The following is an 18387-nucleotide window of genomic DNA, read 5'->3' as shown; positions in this document are numbered from 1 at the left end:
ACTTAACCGATCACATTCAAACTATATATATATATATATATATATATATATATATATATATATATATATATATATATATATATATATATATATATAACTGCTCAATTATTTCTAGCAAAACAGTAATGAAATTCTAGGGGAAGGCCCAGCCACTTTACCAATCACGTTTTAACTAATCCTTAAAAACTGTGCTTTCAATTCAACTGTTGAACAAATCTGTGGTCCATTGTCATTACCACAAAAAATGCTGCTAATTAATGTGAGTCCAACTTCACCCATTAGAACTAGCGAACTTACCACATTAAAGTTTAACTTTAAAAAACTGTACTTTCAATTTCACTAGAAAAAAAATACTAGTAATAAGTGTTCTTTATTATTTCTAGTAGAAACAGTATTGCTAATTCGCGTGAAGACAACCTCGCCACTAGAACCACTGAACTAATCATGTTCAAACTTATTTGAAAAACCTAGGGCAGTCGCTAACACCCATACCACCAGTAGGCTAATGGAACATGCCCATTCGGTATAGCCTCAGGTGGCCCCGTATAGCATAGTCGCTAACGCTATCAGCTTCGGTATGAGCGGTCCTCGGTTTCCTAATTCTAATGTCTCCAATTTCCCGACTTAGTTTTATTTATGTTTTTCGGGGAGGGGGTAATCTCCTGACTTTCATTTTTATTGCTAGGATCTTTTTTAAAGAAGAATATAACAATAAAAATGATAATAGTAGATAAGAGGATAAAAACCAAGATGTGTTAGTCAAGAATGTGTGGGAAAAGAAAGTATTGAAACAGTAGTGCACAATAATCAAATAAAAGTTAACAAGACCTGGAACATTCAATAACTAAAAAAGATGGGAGAAATGATGAAAAAGAACAAACTGGAAAATAACTGGAAAATAACGGAAAAGGTGGAAAAAATGACAATAGCAAACTAACCTGAATGAATGAAATGAACACAAAGTTAATATGAGAACACAGAAATATACATACCATTAAGATTAGAAGAACCGAAAATGTTAACAGCAGCATTAACACATTTGCGAGAAACTGTATAGAATTTTGAAAAACAACAGTTTTCCCATAAATTACAAAATGGAGATGAAATAGTGCTTCAGTCAAATGACTTGCCATCGATGGCAGACATTAGAAAAATTAGTCACAAAGGTATACGAAAGAAGGAGAAATTCACTAGAACTAAAGAGAATTCAGGAGGATTCGGTGTCACAATATGGCAGGATGGTATACGATCACGAAACAGATTAGTCACAGTAGTACAGAAAAGCGTTTCATCCATGAATCTATAAGAAATACGAAGTTAACTGAATATAGTACAGACGAGACACGAAAATACGATAAAAATCATGCAAAAAAAGACGAATAGATCAATTAATGTAAATGATGAAATCAAATACACAACCGAAACGAAAAACAGATTTAATTATCGTACAAGAACCACAACCGAGGCGAAAAACAGATTTAATTATCGTACAAGAACCTAAAACACACACACACACACACAAAATTAAAAAATAAAAATAAATTACAAGTATGGCAAATGGAGAAATAACATATGCTGAAGCTGGTAAAATAGGAAATCTAAACAATGAAAAAAAAAAAAAAAAAAAAATATGACAGTTGTAATACAGAGAAGAAGAAATATGAAAACACAGAATTTCGAATATGAAATATTTTGTATTAATGAACTCCTATTGTCAGTTTACTCTACCAATTGAATCATTTCTTGAAAATGTACGGAAAATATAAGAGAAATATAGACACAAAAATGTAATTAAACGTACAGATGCCGACGCCGCGAAATCGGTTATTTGAAACAGTAAGATCACGGACGAAGAGGGGAGAAATTAGAACTTAGTAATGGAAAAATCTTGGAATTATCAATAACGAAAAACCTCGGGATTATTAATAGAGAAGGAAACCCACCAACACACAAAAATAGCTAAGGAGACAAGAATCTAACATAAACGTAATACAGTGCGTCCCACTAGCTTTCGAACCCGAAAAAAACGTTATAATTTCCGAACAAATATACATAGGAAAATGAAATTCACAATACACATACCTTGTTTCATGCTGAATACATGACCGTCACAGCAGGTGCTGAAAGATCCTCCTTGGACGTCAAGACATGTTTGTACACGGCGTTCCATATTGTGAAAAGTCCGATGTAGAGTCTCCGGTGTGGTCTCATGAATCGCATTCTCAATGTTGTTTCGCAACTCTTGCAGTGATCGTGGGTTGTTTCTGTAGATACAACCTTTAAGAAAATCCCATAAGAAGAAATCAGGTGGTTTCAAATCCGGGGATCTTGGCGGCCACAATCCTTTGGAGATTATCCTGTCACCAAAAAAGGACTCAATTTCTGCCATGGCCACGTTGGAAGTATGGCATGTTGCTCCGCCTTGTTGGAAATAACCGCGACGCAGTTCTTGATCGTCCAGCTGATTCACAAATTCACTGAAGATGTATAAGTAAACTTGTGTGTTTGCTGTATCTTCAAAGAAGATGGGTCCAATGATACGCTGCCGGGAAATTGCACACCAAACTCCCACCTTCAAGGGATGAAGTGGAATCTCATGGTACACATGCGGATTTTCGGCGGCCCACACCCGAGTATTCTGCGAGTTCACATAACCGGAGAGATGGAACCAAGCTCCATCTGTGAACCAAGTATAGTCTAGGATTCCTGGATTGTCATGCAACAAAGCTTGCAACCAACGACAATACATCACGCGCTTTTCCCAAACGCGATATGGAAACAGCTTGGCTCTTTTGGCGGCTCTTTGCACAGTTGACTTTGACATCCCTACCTCTTGTGATAATCGACGCAGGCTCTTGTTAGGGGACTGCAAAAGACGTTGCCGCACATTCTGTACTGTCTCCTCGGATATCCGTGGACGCGCGCCTCCATGTCCCGTAAGCAACGTTCCTGTTGTTTCGAACTTGTTCACCAAATGACGTATTGATGATTTTGATGGTCCTTTACGGCATCCAAATTCACGGCAAAATTCACGTTGAACGGTCTGATACAATCTCGATATCCAATATTTTTTAACAATGAACACGCGTTCCTGTACGGTGTACAGAACCATCCTCGCGATGCAGCGACTCGAGTTACACTAACGCACGCGCACCACGCCAAGCAGCACTTCCCCTGGCGCCATCTATCGTCTTTGTTCTTACGTGTGCGCTTCTGCTCAACCCTTTCTCGTATTTAGCATGAAACAAGGTACGTGTATTGTGAATTTCATTTTCTTATGTACATTTGTTCGGAAATTATAACGTTTTTTTCGGGTTCGATCAACATTAGATATTGCAAATAAAATTTAAAAATTGGAGAGTGCTCAATATTCTGCAACGAATAGTGATTATAGTGTAATACATCTCAATATAAAAAACGTAAGGAAAGAAAATGATGAACAATATGAAAGCAAAATCATAAAATATAATCCAAACAAAATCACTTAATGAAACAAAGACACATATAAAATTGGGATAAATTCTGGAGTACGAACAGATTATCCGCAAATACATGAAAACAGTGGTAATCTCGTCGCAAGAACAAGAAAACTCTCCGTGGGTGGTTTCGGCAATGTCCGAACACTCGTATCCCCTTACTAGTGACATTGTAAGTAAATGTGTATCCACCAACGTTGCCATAGTTTTGGGTCTCTGTTATACTCTGATTTATGACTTACACATGTGGGTTTAAGAGGTCACTTTCCTCTCTTTCTTTTTCCCCCTTGCCGTGGATTTGGGATTCCATTTTGCTCTTTTCTCCCCCTCGCAAACGAAAGGTACATGCTCTATTTTGTGTTAATGCTAGTTTAAAAAAAAAAAAAAAAAAGAAATAAAAGATTTTTAAGTACACGGCCACATCGCATATAATGCAAGAAAATTAATTAGGACAACCTATGCTTTGGTGTAGAATTTTATAAAAATAATCGATGTAATACGCGTATAATGTAATTATGTAATAAAGTAATTGAATATAATGTAATAAATGCCAAATATAATTAAAATACATTATTCATAAATTTCTGATCTCATGTTGCCCAGTGGCGTAGGGAAGGGGGGGAAGCCCCCCCCAAAGAGGTCCGACAATGTACTTTGGTACTTTGATGTTTGTAATTTTTTATATATTTTATGTTTATATATATTTTTGTTTGTAATTCCTCTATATGTACCTATAACAGCACTTGTCCCCCCCAAACACACATCCTGTCTACGCTACTGATGTTTTAAGTTTTACGTCCCACGCATAAGCCGGTTAGGCTAAAGGAGACGGTGAAGATGAGAAATGCATGAAATGGTGGAATGAAGAAAGTGGGAGGAAACGGGAGAACCCCGAGAAAACCCACGAGCACGGTGTTTGTCCACCACAAAGTCCACACGGCGCGAGCTGGGATCGAACCAGGGATCCTGAGCACCGGAGGTGAACGCTCTACCAAATGATTTATGAAACACGAAAAGAAATTCGTTAGAATAGTTTTTGAGTTTGAGTAGTTTGAGACAAATTTTGATTTTCATCTTTCAGTAAACTACTCGTAGTTTTAGAGGTGTTAAGAAAATTGGAAAATGACGCTAGAGAATCTTGTAAAAAACCTTAATTTTAAAATTATGTCTCGATACGCTGAACCGTAGACATGCCCTCTAGGCAACCGAACATATTTTCACTGGGACGAACAGAACTCCGTTTTGAGACATGTAGGGATCATCTAACGTACAAATCCGTTTAAATCTAATTTTTTTTCATGATTTCTATACTTTCTTATTTCCTATCGTCACTCGAAAGTAAAAAGAAAATTTTGTAAAGAAGACAATCGAGACTATCTTCTCATCATCACGAGAAAACTGCTGAGCCGTTTGGAAAGAATTTTGGAACATTAGCACTTGGCTCAAACTGGGCTTTCCAGGTCTCTTTCATTATAATGAGTTTCCTAAGAGGTATGTGTCCTCCACACTTAAAATGATGTTATTTGTCATCATCATGAGAAAAACGGATAGATTGTTTCAAATGGATTTTGCAAAGTTGGTAACAGTTGACTGGAGTCGGATTTCTTTCATGTCACTTTCATTAAAGGCGTATCCTAGGGGGAAAGGGTTCAAATATAGAATATGTCAAAAGCTGTTAAACAGTTTAAAATCAATTTTTGAAAATAGCACTTGGGTGGCCTAACCTTTTATAATTTAATTTCCATTTAAATACCTAAATGCGAAAAAAGGGTTCAAATATGATTAACATTTCAAATATTCTCCATAAATCTACTCTTCCCGTGAACGCCGGTTCTTCAGCCAGTTAATAAATAATTTTATGATTAGCGGTAATAAAAATAATAATTTAATGTTACAACGAAGGCAAGTTGTGTCATGTGTGGTTATCACATTGCTTTCTTTATTGTTGTTCTAGGCCAAGGTTCCCTCTTTCTTAATTCAATTATCTAAAGATGTAGATTAAAAACTGAAAATTCTGTGTTTGATCGGGAATCAATCCGGAACAAAGCATATTACATTAACTATAATAGTAAAACAATAAATATTTCCTGGTGCTAAATTTCACATTACAATTGGAAAGTTTACAGAATTATGCAACGAGAAATCTTGACAGAATTGTCCACGATTTTCGTTTTCCTCTCAAACGAATTGTGAGATACTACCTTTTACTTATTATTTGTCAGCATCCTTTCCAAAATATTTCCCCATTTCTCATTATAATGTTAAAATTCATTCAAACTATACCTAGATCACTATTAAATACGTAAATACCTCTCAGCAATAATAATAATATAATAGATGAGAATAGTTGTTCCGCTAATAACTAACCATGGTCATCCTGGGTAACTCGATCTAAACCCCGTGGCCTATACATAACACTGTCAAATACCGAAGAGAAAGAAGAAAATTTAATATTATGCCTATGTTCTTCCGGTGTCATGAGGAAAACTCAGTAAAAGAAAATTAATTTAGACGGCCTATGTTCTAGTGAAGAATTCTATAAAAATAATCGATGTAAAATATAGTGTAATTATGTAATAAAATAATTAAAAATAATGTAATTTAATAAAATGTAAAATATAATTGAAATACACTGTTTGTAAATTTTTGATATCTTGTTGCCTTATCTATTATGTAAATGAGAAAGTTACTTCTTCATCATGCATTTCAGATATTATTATTCGACTAGAATTGAAGATACTTTTATATAGATTAAAATCTTCCTCGTGTTTTTTTTTTTTTTTTTTCAATAGATGCATTCATGTTTATCTTTTAAAAAAATGCACAGTCCAAAATGTGTTTCTTGCCTTCTTTGTTTATTTCATTCTTTCTATATAGAGAACAGGGAGATGAACAAACATTGACCAACTGGCAGGAAATATGGTTCGCTCCTTCTTAACGGAAGAAGAAAGATATTCTGTTGAAGTGTCAAATAAGAAAACAACACGAAGGACTCGCAGCACGCAGGACTTTTTTCTTCGCCAAAACATTTAAAACATTCCATTCCTTACTCAAGTAACGGAGATCAGTTTTTACTCACCCCCTCCTATTTTAGCTGAGAGCTGTCATGGAGTTCGAATTTGTTGGCAACATCGGATTTCGGAAAAAATATCTGTTTCACTACCATGTAATGGGCGGAGAAGGGTAATAGGTCAAGTTTCTGGACCTCACCCTAAGGCCGTCATGAAATTTCCAATAGTATATAGAAGCAATAGCAGAGAAAACAGAAGAAACAATCAAGGCAATAAAGATTTCAACAAAAATTAAAATAATAAATGCAAATGTTCAAAAAAGTATATTTTCGAACGAAGAATTAAGATGATTAAAAAACAAATGTGGAAAAGCGCGTAAATTATATCAATATACTATTTCAGAAGATCAGACTCAAGAAATATTTGGATTTAAAGGAAAAACACGAAACAAACTTAGGGGAAATAGAACAAAAAGGGGGATATGTATGAGTTTGAAGGTCATAAGGATTTTGAGAGGTAAAAAAAGGTAGCATTGAATTGCTATTTGTACCCTACTTTGAAGATTTCTGGAATTAGCAGAACTAGGAAAGACTGACAAATATCACATAACAATATTTATAAACGTAAGTGGCGCTTTCGACAACCTGTAGTGACCATTCCTCTACAATTAATTACAAAGAATTAAAATTAATAACACCGTATACGAAACAATGAAAAAGTACTCTTCAGACAGAAAAGTAAAACTACAACTACCAGATATATATATATATATATATATATATATATATATATATATATATATATATATATATATATATATAAAGATTGTCCACAGAGTTTTCTTTATAGTCCCACAATGTAAGGCATAGTGATAACCCTTGTTTAGAAATGCTGGAAAACATGGAAAAAACAGCACATATAATAGGTTACGTAGGTGATATAATAACTGTAATACATGGATCATTAAGAGAAATTGAAATAAAAGAAAACAACACTTTACAAAACTATTAAATTGGGGTAATATATATATAAATTAAAACTTTTAGGAACAAAGACCAAATATACAATATTCGGAGCTAAATTAAATATAAATTCTATTCTAAAAATAGAAAAGAAGAACGTTGGAAGAGTAGAAAATTTCAAGTACTTGGGACTATAGATTGATGAGAATCTAAATTTTAAAAAGCATATACAGTGAAACCTGTCTATGTTGGCCACCATTGGTTCTAGTGAAAAGTGGCCAACTTAGACAGCTGGCCAACTTACAGAAAACATGTGTGATTGTTGTATTTTTAGAATAAGATTTCTAGTATTACTTTATTGTAAAATTTTAATAAGCAATGGCACGACAGCTACTTTTAAATAATGTATATAGAGTAATCATAACAATATACAGTGCTAGAAAAAGACTACAGTACGTTTAATAAGCTACAAGTGTTTCCCTCGGAGTAAAAGAAAACCTCCGCTACCTTTCGACAAGCCGTCAGATACCAATAGTTGACAATTCAGATGGTTAGCTTTAACCTTGAAAATTTTCCAGAATTATTAAAGCTCCCAATAATGAAAGGAGCCGATATAGCTAATGTTTTTACCAAAACAGACAGGATAAATAAATACGTGCACCTATTTTCTGAATTCCTATACGTGGTTTTCTTATTCACATCTACCTTTAACATCCATTTATCAGGGTAGTGTTCTGGCCATTGATCTTTAAGAACAAATCGTGGGAATCCAAGCCTCTTTGTCTTCAGTTACAAATACAGAACATCTGCCTCCCATATGGGGAATACGAAAGAGTTAAGAAAAATAACAAAACGGTATTTTACGTGGCCAAGACACGCAGGTAAATTTATCATTATCATCATAGGGTAAACACTGCTTCAATGCGGCCAACTTCCAAGATAGACAGGTGGCCAACTTACAGAGTAATAAGTAATGAATATCTTATGAGAAAATGCAGGTTCAAGACGAACCAGGCCAAGATAAGCAGGAGGCCAACTTAGAGAGATGGCCAGGTTAACAGGTTTTACTCTAATAGAATAAACAGAAGAAGTAAAGAAGGTTGGACGTAAACTATTAGCACTAGTGGATAAAACTACAAACTACCTCACAAAACAATCAACCTATATAAGACAGTGATAATGCCAATAATAAATTATATTTTTGGTTATTCGTAAACGATAAAATAAAGAAAACAGTTAACAGTCCAAAGAGGAATTCTAATAACAACTAACTTAATAAAAGTTTAAGAATAATTCCAATTGAAAGTCTAAACACATTAATTTTAGAAAAGCCAGCACATCTTTTGATACTAGAAAATTTAAGTCCTGGATAAAATATAAAGCAATAACAAAAATCATCGAAATTTAATAAAAGATACCGGAGAATGATGAACTAACAGATAAAAAGTGGAACAAAGAATGCATAAACACATTAAAGAGTTCTAAATTAAAAGCATACATATAAATACTGGATACAGGAAGAAAAATTGGGTACACTGAAACAGAGACTATGCGATATCTTTCGAGATACAGTCCCTTTAAGTCATACTTTAAATGGTTAAATATTAATATTCATAACACGCATAAATGTCGGGAAATTCAGGACGCAGAACATATTTTATGGAATTGTAATGACTTTATAAGAGTTGGAAGAAATCAAAACTGAGAGGAATAGAATCAAGGGACTGGATATAAAGGAAATTATATTTAATAGACGAAATTTCGACAGACGTGAAAACACATTGATGCATATAAGGAACATGGCAGAAAAGGAACTACTGTCGACATAACTAAAATTAACTACTAAGAAAATTCAATGAAATGGCGTAAGTTCCAGAATAAACATAAAAGGTTCTAACAATAATTAAGAACTGGATGAATACTTTAAATGTTAGTATTTGTCTAGTAAACACTGTTTCGTCTGAGTTCAATGCTGTGTAAAACAGATGAATAGTTCTTGGTTTTGAGTTTATGTGTAGGAAAGAGCAAGTGGTTATTAATCTTTCGAATAATTAAGTGAGGAACCAAACGCCAATGTAAAATTGATGAGTGTCAAAATCGAAATGTGTGAAAAGCATGTGTAAAGTGTGAAAATGTTTACAATGATTATAATAATAATAATAATAATAATAATAATAATAATAATAATAATAATAATAATTAAAAAAACAGGTGAAAACCTAAGAGCGCGAAATAATTAATGATTTTAAAATGAAAAGTGAGTACTGCAAATATGTTATAAATTAGTTCAGTTAAAGACAAATAGGTGAAAGCAAGAAGAAGAAGAAAAAAAAGTTTAATATAATGTGTTCGAGAATATCCTTACATAATGGAATAAACCACGGTGAGGAATCAAAGAGAAACTACAAAGAAAAGCACGTTAAAGTTGAGAACCAGAATGAGAAACAAAAAGAGGACAGAAATAGGAAAGTAACGATATGAAAAATATGACGAAAAATAGACAAAACTAAAAAAGACCGATGATTGACAAAAAACTAACAAGGACTAAGTATTTTGACTAAATGGTTTGCTTTTATGTATGTGTTTTTAATTTGGATGGCGAACGGAATTCCATTTTGTAAAGAAATAAATACTTAACTTATAAAAGGGAAAATAAGCCTGTTTAAAATATATAAGATAACACGCTGCAGAAGTGCCTCCCCCAAGAGACTCTCGCCTGATATGTGTTTAGCAATTACCACAACATAATTTTTATGTTTCATTTGTTATGTCTGAATAGTGTTCAGACAAACTGTCCAATGATCAAAATTGCTGATGTTCTCATGATTAATGAAGAGATCGTTAGTTCTAATTCTAATAAGGTTAACTAACATCAACAGAATTACTCTTACTTCATTGATTCTCCATTTCTTTTTGGTTTCATATTTTCTGATTACAAAAGTGAAATTCCAACTGACTAGTAGTATGCGAGTAATTTGTGATTTCTACGTATTTTCCTCAGACGACCTGCTATTTCCCGTATAATATTTAATCATGTCTTATTATATCTAGATAAATTCCTGATTTGTGTACTCATATTTAAAAATGCTGTTCCTTGTAATAAACTTCTTTCGACTGATTTTAGTATTGTAGTTAGCAAAGGCACAGCTAAATAGAGACAATTTATTCAGACTTTACTAGATATACGGATTTATCATAAGAATTATATCTGTATTTTCTGTAAATTAACATGTATTGATGAATGACAATTAATTTTAGTTGCAATTTATTGAACAGATTATCAAACTTACGTAACAGTATTACTTATATTCAGGCGAATCATATCTTGACTATGCATCAAATGTATCTTCTTAAACTAAGATTTTCAGTGATTTAACGGATGTAAATAGTTATCAAGCAACTTACTGTTAAGTTCGGTTCGACTAGAGAAGTACGCACAATAATTGGATATCACAATCGTTTACGTACCTTCATCGTCTTCTGGCATTGGTCCAGGTATCGGCATCTCTCCATTTTTTAAGCAATTATGAATATATGCAGCCTTCCATTTTGCGTATTTCCTATTGTGTGCTACTTCTTCAGTAAGTTCTCCAAACATTTGGAGAATATCATACAGCAATCCCGATGTATAAAAAGCTTTCACTACATTTCTGTAAAAGAATATTTTTAATACCTTTATACCAAATATGTAATTTTTAGATTAAAATGTTTTGGTTTCAATATTGTATGTCCACAAAAATTAACAACATAGCAATCAAAATTTAGATATCAAATGGACCTATACATATTCACAAAACAAAAAGAAAATCAAAATAATTGACGGGAACAGTTAATATTTTCGCTATCGTTTTTATATCCAAATATATACCCACATACGTTATAATAGAGCAGTAAGTAATAACCACAAAAATAATTTCATTCATACATGATCATTCATTCATAAATAATTTCAACAGTGAATTCACTGATCACCTTCTATAGATATGCTCTTCGTCGTCGTCTTTGTTTTTCGCCCAGTATTCTTCCTTCCCACGTGTTCTGTATGAAAATACTGTGTCTACGTGAATCTTCTCCATAACCGCCTCTTCAACGCCTCAAGTTTACATTCCTCTATTTCTCATAACATCCATAGGTTAATACACTCCATATAAAAGGTTTTCGGAATTCATTCCTTGATTCAATGCTAATACGCACATAATTTCGAGATATTCAATTGGATCTTAAATAGAGTGATTTTACCATCTTCATGCCATTGACAATTGCATGCCATTGATAATTACTGATTCTTCCGCCTTTAGAAGAAGTTTCAGTCTTCAGGGGAAAGATGGTGCCCTATACCTCTACCCATTCATTTGCGCTCTGAGAAGGCCGTTGACATTTGGTAGTGGGTATCACCTTATCTTGAGTGACCCTCAGTCCCCACGTACGTTAGTTGCTTAGGCGTCCTCTCTCTACCACGTAGAGGTGTAGGCTGTTGTCACTCCTGCTTGTTTCAGTATCTGCTTCATGCCTATTCTTGATACAGTAAACTGGGTGACTGTTCACTTGCTGAAAATACCTTTGAGAGCAACTGTCTATCGGTCACTGGGATGTAACTGTAGAACTTGTGTGCCTGAGATGTTTTTTAAAAGAAAGAAATCTATCTGAAAGTATTCTTACTTATTTATAATGTCCGGATTTGTATGTAATTACATATTTTTCCTTCATATGTAGGTTCGTCAAATCCTTAAATGTTTGTGATTTACACCTGTAGGGTGTTTTAACTCAAGTTTCATATTACATTTTTTTTTTATTTTACATAAAATTGTCTTAAAATTTTGCGTTTACTGAAATTTTAATTTAAAAATAAAAAAATAAACTCTCCAACTGTGCAAGGCTTGCATCTAGATTCAATTTTGTAATATCTATCTTTTCGTTTCTTTACCAAAAGAGATTTTTTTTTTTTTTTTTTTGTCAAACCATGTTTCGCAGAATTTTCGCCGATAACAAAAGAAATATAAGAAGAAACAAGTAAAAAATCCTTCCTCCGGGGTACATTAGCAGCACCCTTTATTCTCAACTCTAGAGGAAGACAGATCACGTGCCTGATAGGCGACTGGTCAGGAAATTCCTAAAATGAAGTCTATTTGATTGTTATCGGAGGTCGGACAGGAAAAAAGATGAAGGCAAATCCTGCAATACAAGTTAAAACTGTATGCTAGTGTGCTTCCAGGAATTTACTGCAAGAGTTCGTTCCAAGAAGCTGGCGACAATGGCAATATCACAGCAGGTAACCTAAGCTTTCAAAGAACTTCGCTTGTTCAACTGAATGACAGGACAGTACTCTAGTATTGCAGTTGCAAAACGCACGTGTTCTATATTGACCGTCGAAGTTAGAAATGGCTCCGGCTGCCTCAACTTTATCCGCGAAATTGCAGTCGTGGGTAACTATCGATGATGCGTTTACTACGGACGGTAAAGTGGTGTTGTGCCAAGTATGTGATAAAAAAAATTGGATATTCAATGAAATCTCAGTTAGAACATGTACGAAGTGCACTCCATGCAAGAAATAAAAATTTGCGAACTGCAAAAAAACAAGTACTCTTGACACAAATGCATCAAGATACTTCAGTGAGTGTTTTTTTCAAAGACTTGTGCCAAGCAATGATAGCAGCAAACATTCCTTGGAACAAAGTTCAAGTGCCAAAATACCGTGCTTTTCTGGAGAAGTACTGCGGACGTCGAATTCCTGACAAATCCACTCTTCGAAAGTGTTATCTCGAAGTTTGTTATAGGGAAGCTATAGATACAATTAGGGCAGAACTAGGTAGTTCATATATTTGGATTTCTGTGGACGAAACAACAGACGTTTTGGGACGTTATGTAGAAAATTTAGTGATTGGAAAGTTAAGTGAAGATGCTCCATCTAAATCCTATCTTATTGCGAATAAATTGCTGGAACGCACGAATCATTCCACGATTGCTCGCTTTGTAAACGATGTCTTAAAATGTTGTGGCCGGGAGGAGTTCAGGAAGAAAAAGTACTTGTTCTCTATACAGACAGTGCAGCGTACGTGTTAAAAGCGGCTAGAGCACTTACAGTTTTTTTACCCTCGCTTAATTCATTTCACCTGTATGGCCCATGCTCTTCAGCGTGTTGCTGAAGAGGTGAGAGACAATTTTGCGAAGTAAATCAACTAGTTTCTTCCACGAAAAAAATGTTTGTTAAGGCGCCACAACGTGTTCAGGTTTACAGAGATCAACTGCCAGACGTGCCACTTCTTCTGGAGCCTGTGCTAAGGCGATGAGGCACTTGGATACAGGCAGTACATCTCTACAATGAACATTTTCAAAAAATTAAGCCTGTCGTTCATTCATTTCCATCGGAGTCTGCTATGTCAGTTGCCATTGCTCAGAAACTGTTTAATGACTCAAAAGTAGCGTGTGATATCGCATACATAGACAGCAATTTTGGTTGGCTACCCACACACACCTACAAGCATTAAAAAGCTAGAGACTCTTGGGCGGCCTCTTCCGGAATCCATGGAAATCATAGAGGATGCAAAGAGACTGCTGCAAGGTGTGTGTGGAGATGTACGAGAAAAAGTTCGAAAGAAACTAAATGCAGTGCTGGAAAGAAACCCGGGTTACGACAGCCTATTGGCAGTGTTTGAGATTCTCAGTGGTGAAACAAGAATCCCCCTCTGACAATATTTTCCCCAACTACAACCCCTGTTGAAATACGCTCCTGTTACCTCATGTGATGTAGGTAGATTCTCTGCATACAAGAATATTTTATCCGATCGCCGACAAAATTTTACTTCTGATCATTTGGAAATGTACCTTGTAACCCATTGTGGAACAACACACAGTTGAACTGCAGGCATATCTTTTGTAAGTACTTTATTTCAAATTAAAAATGTTCATTAGTGGAAATATTCTTCAATCTTAGTTCAGCTGGTGTTGTTTAAAAGATATAGGACTGCTTTTCCCTGCATGAAATAAATATATATAAAGCAATACATTTAGTCTTATAATTAGTATTTAAATTTGTATATTGCGTATAATTCATTTCAAGATTGGGCCGTGGTGACGGATGTGCATTTAGTGTAAAAGTTCTAGATTTGGAACGGGACAACACCACACCACATGAGATTTCTTACGTACAAATGCCGTATACATTGCTTTTCTCGGGGCTTTCCTGTTTCTCTCCAGCCGATTCACATCTTCTTTCATTCGCGTCTGATTTTTATTATCTTGCAATCAGTCACGTCAGTGACGTATGGCTGTCTCAGCTGTTCAAGCATTTCACTTCATTGGGGGACTTGCATTAAGCAGGATAAAGTGTAGTAGATTGTCCTTTTTATTTTCATAATTCGTTTAAATATTGCATACTCATACGCGTGATAATATTACGTTTTCATAAATATGTAACATATGTAATATTACATATTCTTATATAATATTACATATTTCTACATTTTTAACCGATTGTTGCTACATATCTATGTACATATTTAGGGGATTGATTTTACATAAAAATCCGGACTCTACTTATTTATATACAGGGTGTATCAGACCATCCGTTCCAGGCATTTTTCTCAGCTCGTAATGCACGTAGACATTTCAAACAAAAAACTGAATTACCAAATCGTATGTAAAGAATCAAATGGTGATGCTTCCATATCCAGTGGCGTAGCGGAAATACTACTATAGGGGGTCAACTTCAAAATTTCAAATGGAAAAAGGTATCAATTTCGATTTCTTTGGAAGCACTATTGAAAAAGAAACAATTTTTACAGGAAACACTTTTCGTTAAATTCTACGGTTTGGCATCTACGTCTGTTATTTGTTGTAAAATTGCTATTATCAGACCACCAGTCCCAGCCATTTTTCTCAGCTAGTAATGCACGTAGACATTTCAAACAAAGAACTGAATTACTTTTGTCTCTATATTGGCTACCTGAATGGAGCTTAACATAAAACATAAAAACTGATTTAAAGTTTTGTTCACCTTCTACATTCGTAATTGCGTCTATGTCATCTAATGCTTGTTGTAATTCAGTAAGGATGAAGGTCTTGTCTTCCACCTGAATGCCTTCATCAGATTATTCATTGATTCTTCTTTTGTACCTATTCGTGTGCTTCTTTTGGACAATACTGTGCAAAAGGATTATATTCGTTGCAATTCCTACAATGCGCAACCCTAGCTGGACATTAATATCTATAATGTTGTTTTCTGCATGTTACACAACCATATTGATAACGTCCATATTTTACCTGTGACATTGTTTTTGAATGGAACCTATTGATTTCGTGTAGTTTGTTTTGGTACGATTTTTGTATCTTTCGTTGGCCTGTTGTAGCATTCACTTGTAGCGAAAAAAAAAATGTTTTTGTACACTGATTTAACAATACACATCGCATACATACAGCAAATCAGGTAGAATTGATGGAAAAGGAAATAACCGTATTTTATAAATTGGATTCAAGAGTGGAACAAGTGACTGCTGCTGCTCTGATCACATTATTGACCTTTACTCGGGACTAATTATCTGTTCCATACTGGCAGCCTGTGGTGGATGAATACAAAAGTTTTGAAAACACGGTCAGGCCTGCATCAGGAATCATAGAACTCGTAGTGGCGCAACAAGACGGAACGAGATGTACAGGGGCACTGCCTCCCCTAATTTCAGGTGGGGAATTTAATGGCGCCCAACTTTTTATTTTGCACAAATTAGTACTTAACTGAAGAGTCCAAAGTATTTTCCGAAAGTAAATCTAGCAAGTTAAACATTCGAATATTGGTTCACATTCTAAGGAGAAAAGGAGTAGCCCCCGACATTTTAACACATTGAATTGCCTATTGGTAATAAGGTGTAAAATTGTTCTAAAATAAGCCTGAAATATTTATTTTTAATGTGAACTTTATTAACAAACCAAAGATATCGACATAAATGCATAAATAATGAAATAAACAAGTGACAATACAAATTGCTACATTTCACATATTTCGAATATTAGCGGATACAACCGGACACGTGAGATAGGGTAACTGCAGGTATATACGCTAGTGCAGCTAAATACACCAAGTGTTCAGTACTGGGAACTTTCCGACGAAATCCGCTAAAATGCGCCCCAATATGTGCTACGGTCTTGTTCAAGTTCAATTTGACGAATACTCCGGGAGACAACCCACCACGACGCGACGTGCAGTGTTGTTTGCTTCGGGAAAGTTTCGTGAAAGGACGTTATTATTTCACTAGAGGTAAGAATCCGTTATTAGTACCGTGATAATTCAGAACATTGCCGATTGTTTACAGCAATGTACGCTTTGTTTCATGCCCGTCTAGGAACACTTTGTTTTGTAAGTGTAATTTCAGTATTTGTGATTCCATGGCTACTAAATTAATACCAAGCATGGTACAGCGAAATACGCCAGGGCTTATGTAGGACTGACTGCAGAAGACAAAGATGCTTTCATTTGTGTCACATCTTCCATGTAATATCGGTGCAGTTTTTTATAAGTCATAGTACAGTGACAGTACAGTAACGTGGGTTCCTGTCACCACGGCATGGCGCGTCTTCAGGTTGCGGATCGAGGAGAAGGCCTCTAGATATAGAGGTTAGCTGCGAATATACTGAATAAGCAGTCGCGGACAGCCGACTAGGAGTGGTCCTCCAGCTTGAGAGTTTGGGTACGGCTAACAACCTCATCCTGTAAAAAAGGCACTTGTTCAGAAATATTCACAGAGGCCTCGGACAAGGACTGATAACTTGGCACGACCTCAGCAAAAGAAAATGGACATGAGATTTGGAACATGGAATATTAGGAGTCTTTATAGGGCAGGCGCCTTAAAATCCGTAACGAGTGAGTTAGAGAAATACAGGATGGACGTAGTAGGAGTTCAGGAAGTTAGGTGGGAAGGAAATGGTTCTGTGAATTCCGGAAATTTTACGTTCTTTTACGGGGAAGGAAATAAAAATCACCAGTTAGGAACAGGGTTTTTCGTTCATAAACGTATATTACCAGCAATTAAACGGGTTGAATTTGTTACTGACAGACCGCGATACCATATGAAAATTCTATTAGGGGATTTCAATGCGAAGGTAGGACGAGAGGATATTTTCAAACCGATTATAGGGAACGAAAGTCTGCATAAGGAAAGTAACGACAACGGTGTTAGACTCGTGAACTTTGCAACATCCAAAAACCTAATCGTGAAGAGTACAAAATTCCCACATCGCGACATTCATAAATACACTTGGACATCACCAGACGGAAAAACACATAATCAAATTGATCACGTTTTAGTAGATAGAATAAGGCAATCTAGCATAATTGATGTCCGGTCGTTTAGAGGGGCTGATTGTGACACTCACCACTACCTGGTAGCAGCGATAATACGACAGAGGTTATCGTTGAATAAAGGTAATATTCATTGTCCGAAAACGGAGAGATTCAATTTAAAGAAATTAGAAGAGAGCCAGGTAAAAGAGAAATACTAGATTGAAGTTTCGAATAGATTCTCGGTTTTAGAAGATTCGAAGTGCACTAGTGTTGAGGATACTTGGATTGAAATTAGAGGTAGCATTAAAATTTCAGCAAAAGAAAAATTGGGACACGCGGAAATACGTAGGAACAAACCATGGTTCTACCAGGAATGCATTAAACTAGCAGAAAAGAGAAAATAGGCAAAGTTACTATCGCTACAAAATCCGAATGAAGTAACTACACAAAATTTCGCAGATATCAGGCGGGAAACTTCCAAAACTTGTAGAACAAAGAAACGTGATTTTCTGAAAGCTAAAATTAAGGAACTTCAAGATAATAGTAAAAATAAAAACATCTGGGACATGTATAAGGGAATCAACGAATTTAAGAAAGGCTATCAACCTCGTGCTTATATATTAAAGAAATCTGACGGTACAGTTTTCACTGACACGGATAGCCTCTTA

The 18387-nt window shown here is 35.1% G+C and overlaps 1 protein-coding gene across 1 annotated transcript in view; it reads right to left on the bottom strand.

Moving 5' to 3' along the window:
• The window catches only part of Vta1 (vesicle trafficking 1), a 128305-nt gene that overhangs the window by 65673 nt on the left and 44245 nt on the right, over positions 1-18387 (bottom strand). The window contains exon 3 of the mRNA XM_081759550.1: positions 10918-11099. Coding sequence (XP_081615676.1) covers positions 10918-11099 — 182 coding nt within the window. The remainder of the gene's footprint in view (positions 1-10917; positions 11100-18387) is intronic.

The sequence above is a fragment of the Thermobia domestica genome, chromosome 5, assembly GCF_964235325.1.
Source record: "Thermobia domestica chromosome 5, izTheDome1.hap1.1, whole genome shotgun sequence".
Taxonomy (NCBI): Eukaryota; Metazoa; Arthropoda; class Insecta; order Zygentoma; family Lepismatidae; genus Thermobia; species Thermobia domestica.
The sequence above is the reverse complement of the archived record's forward strand: the minus strand, read 5'-3'. Positions and strand labels throughout refer to the sequence as shown.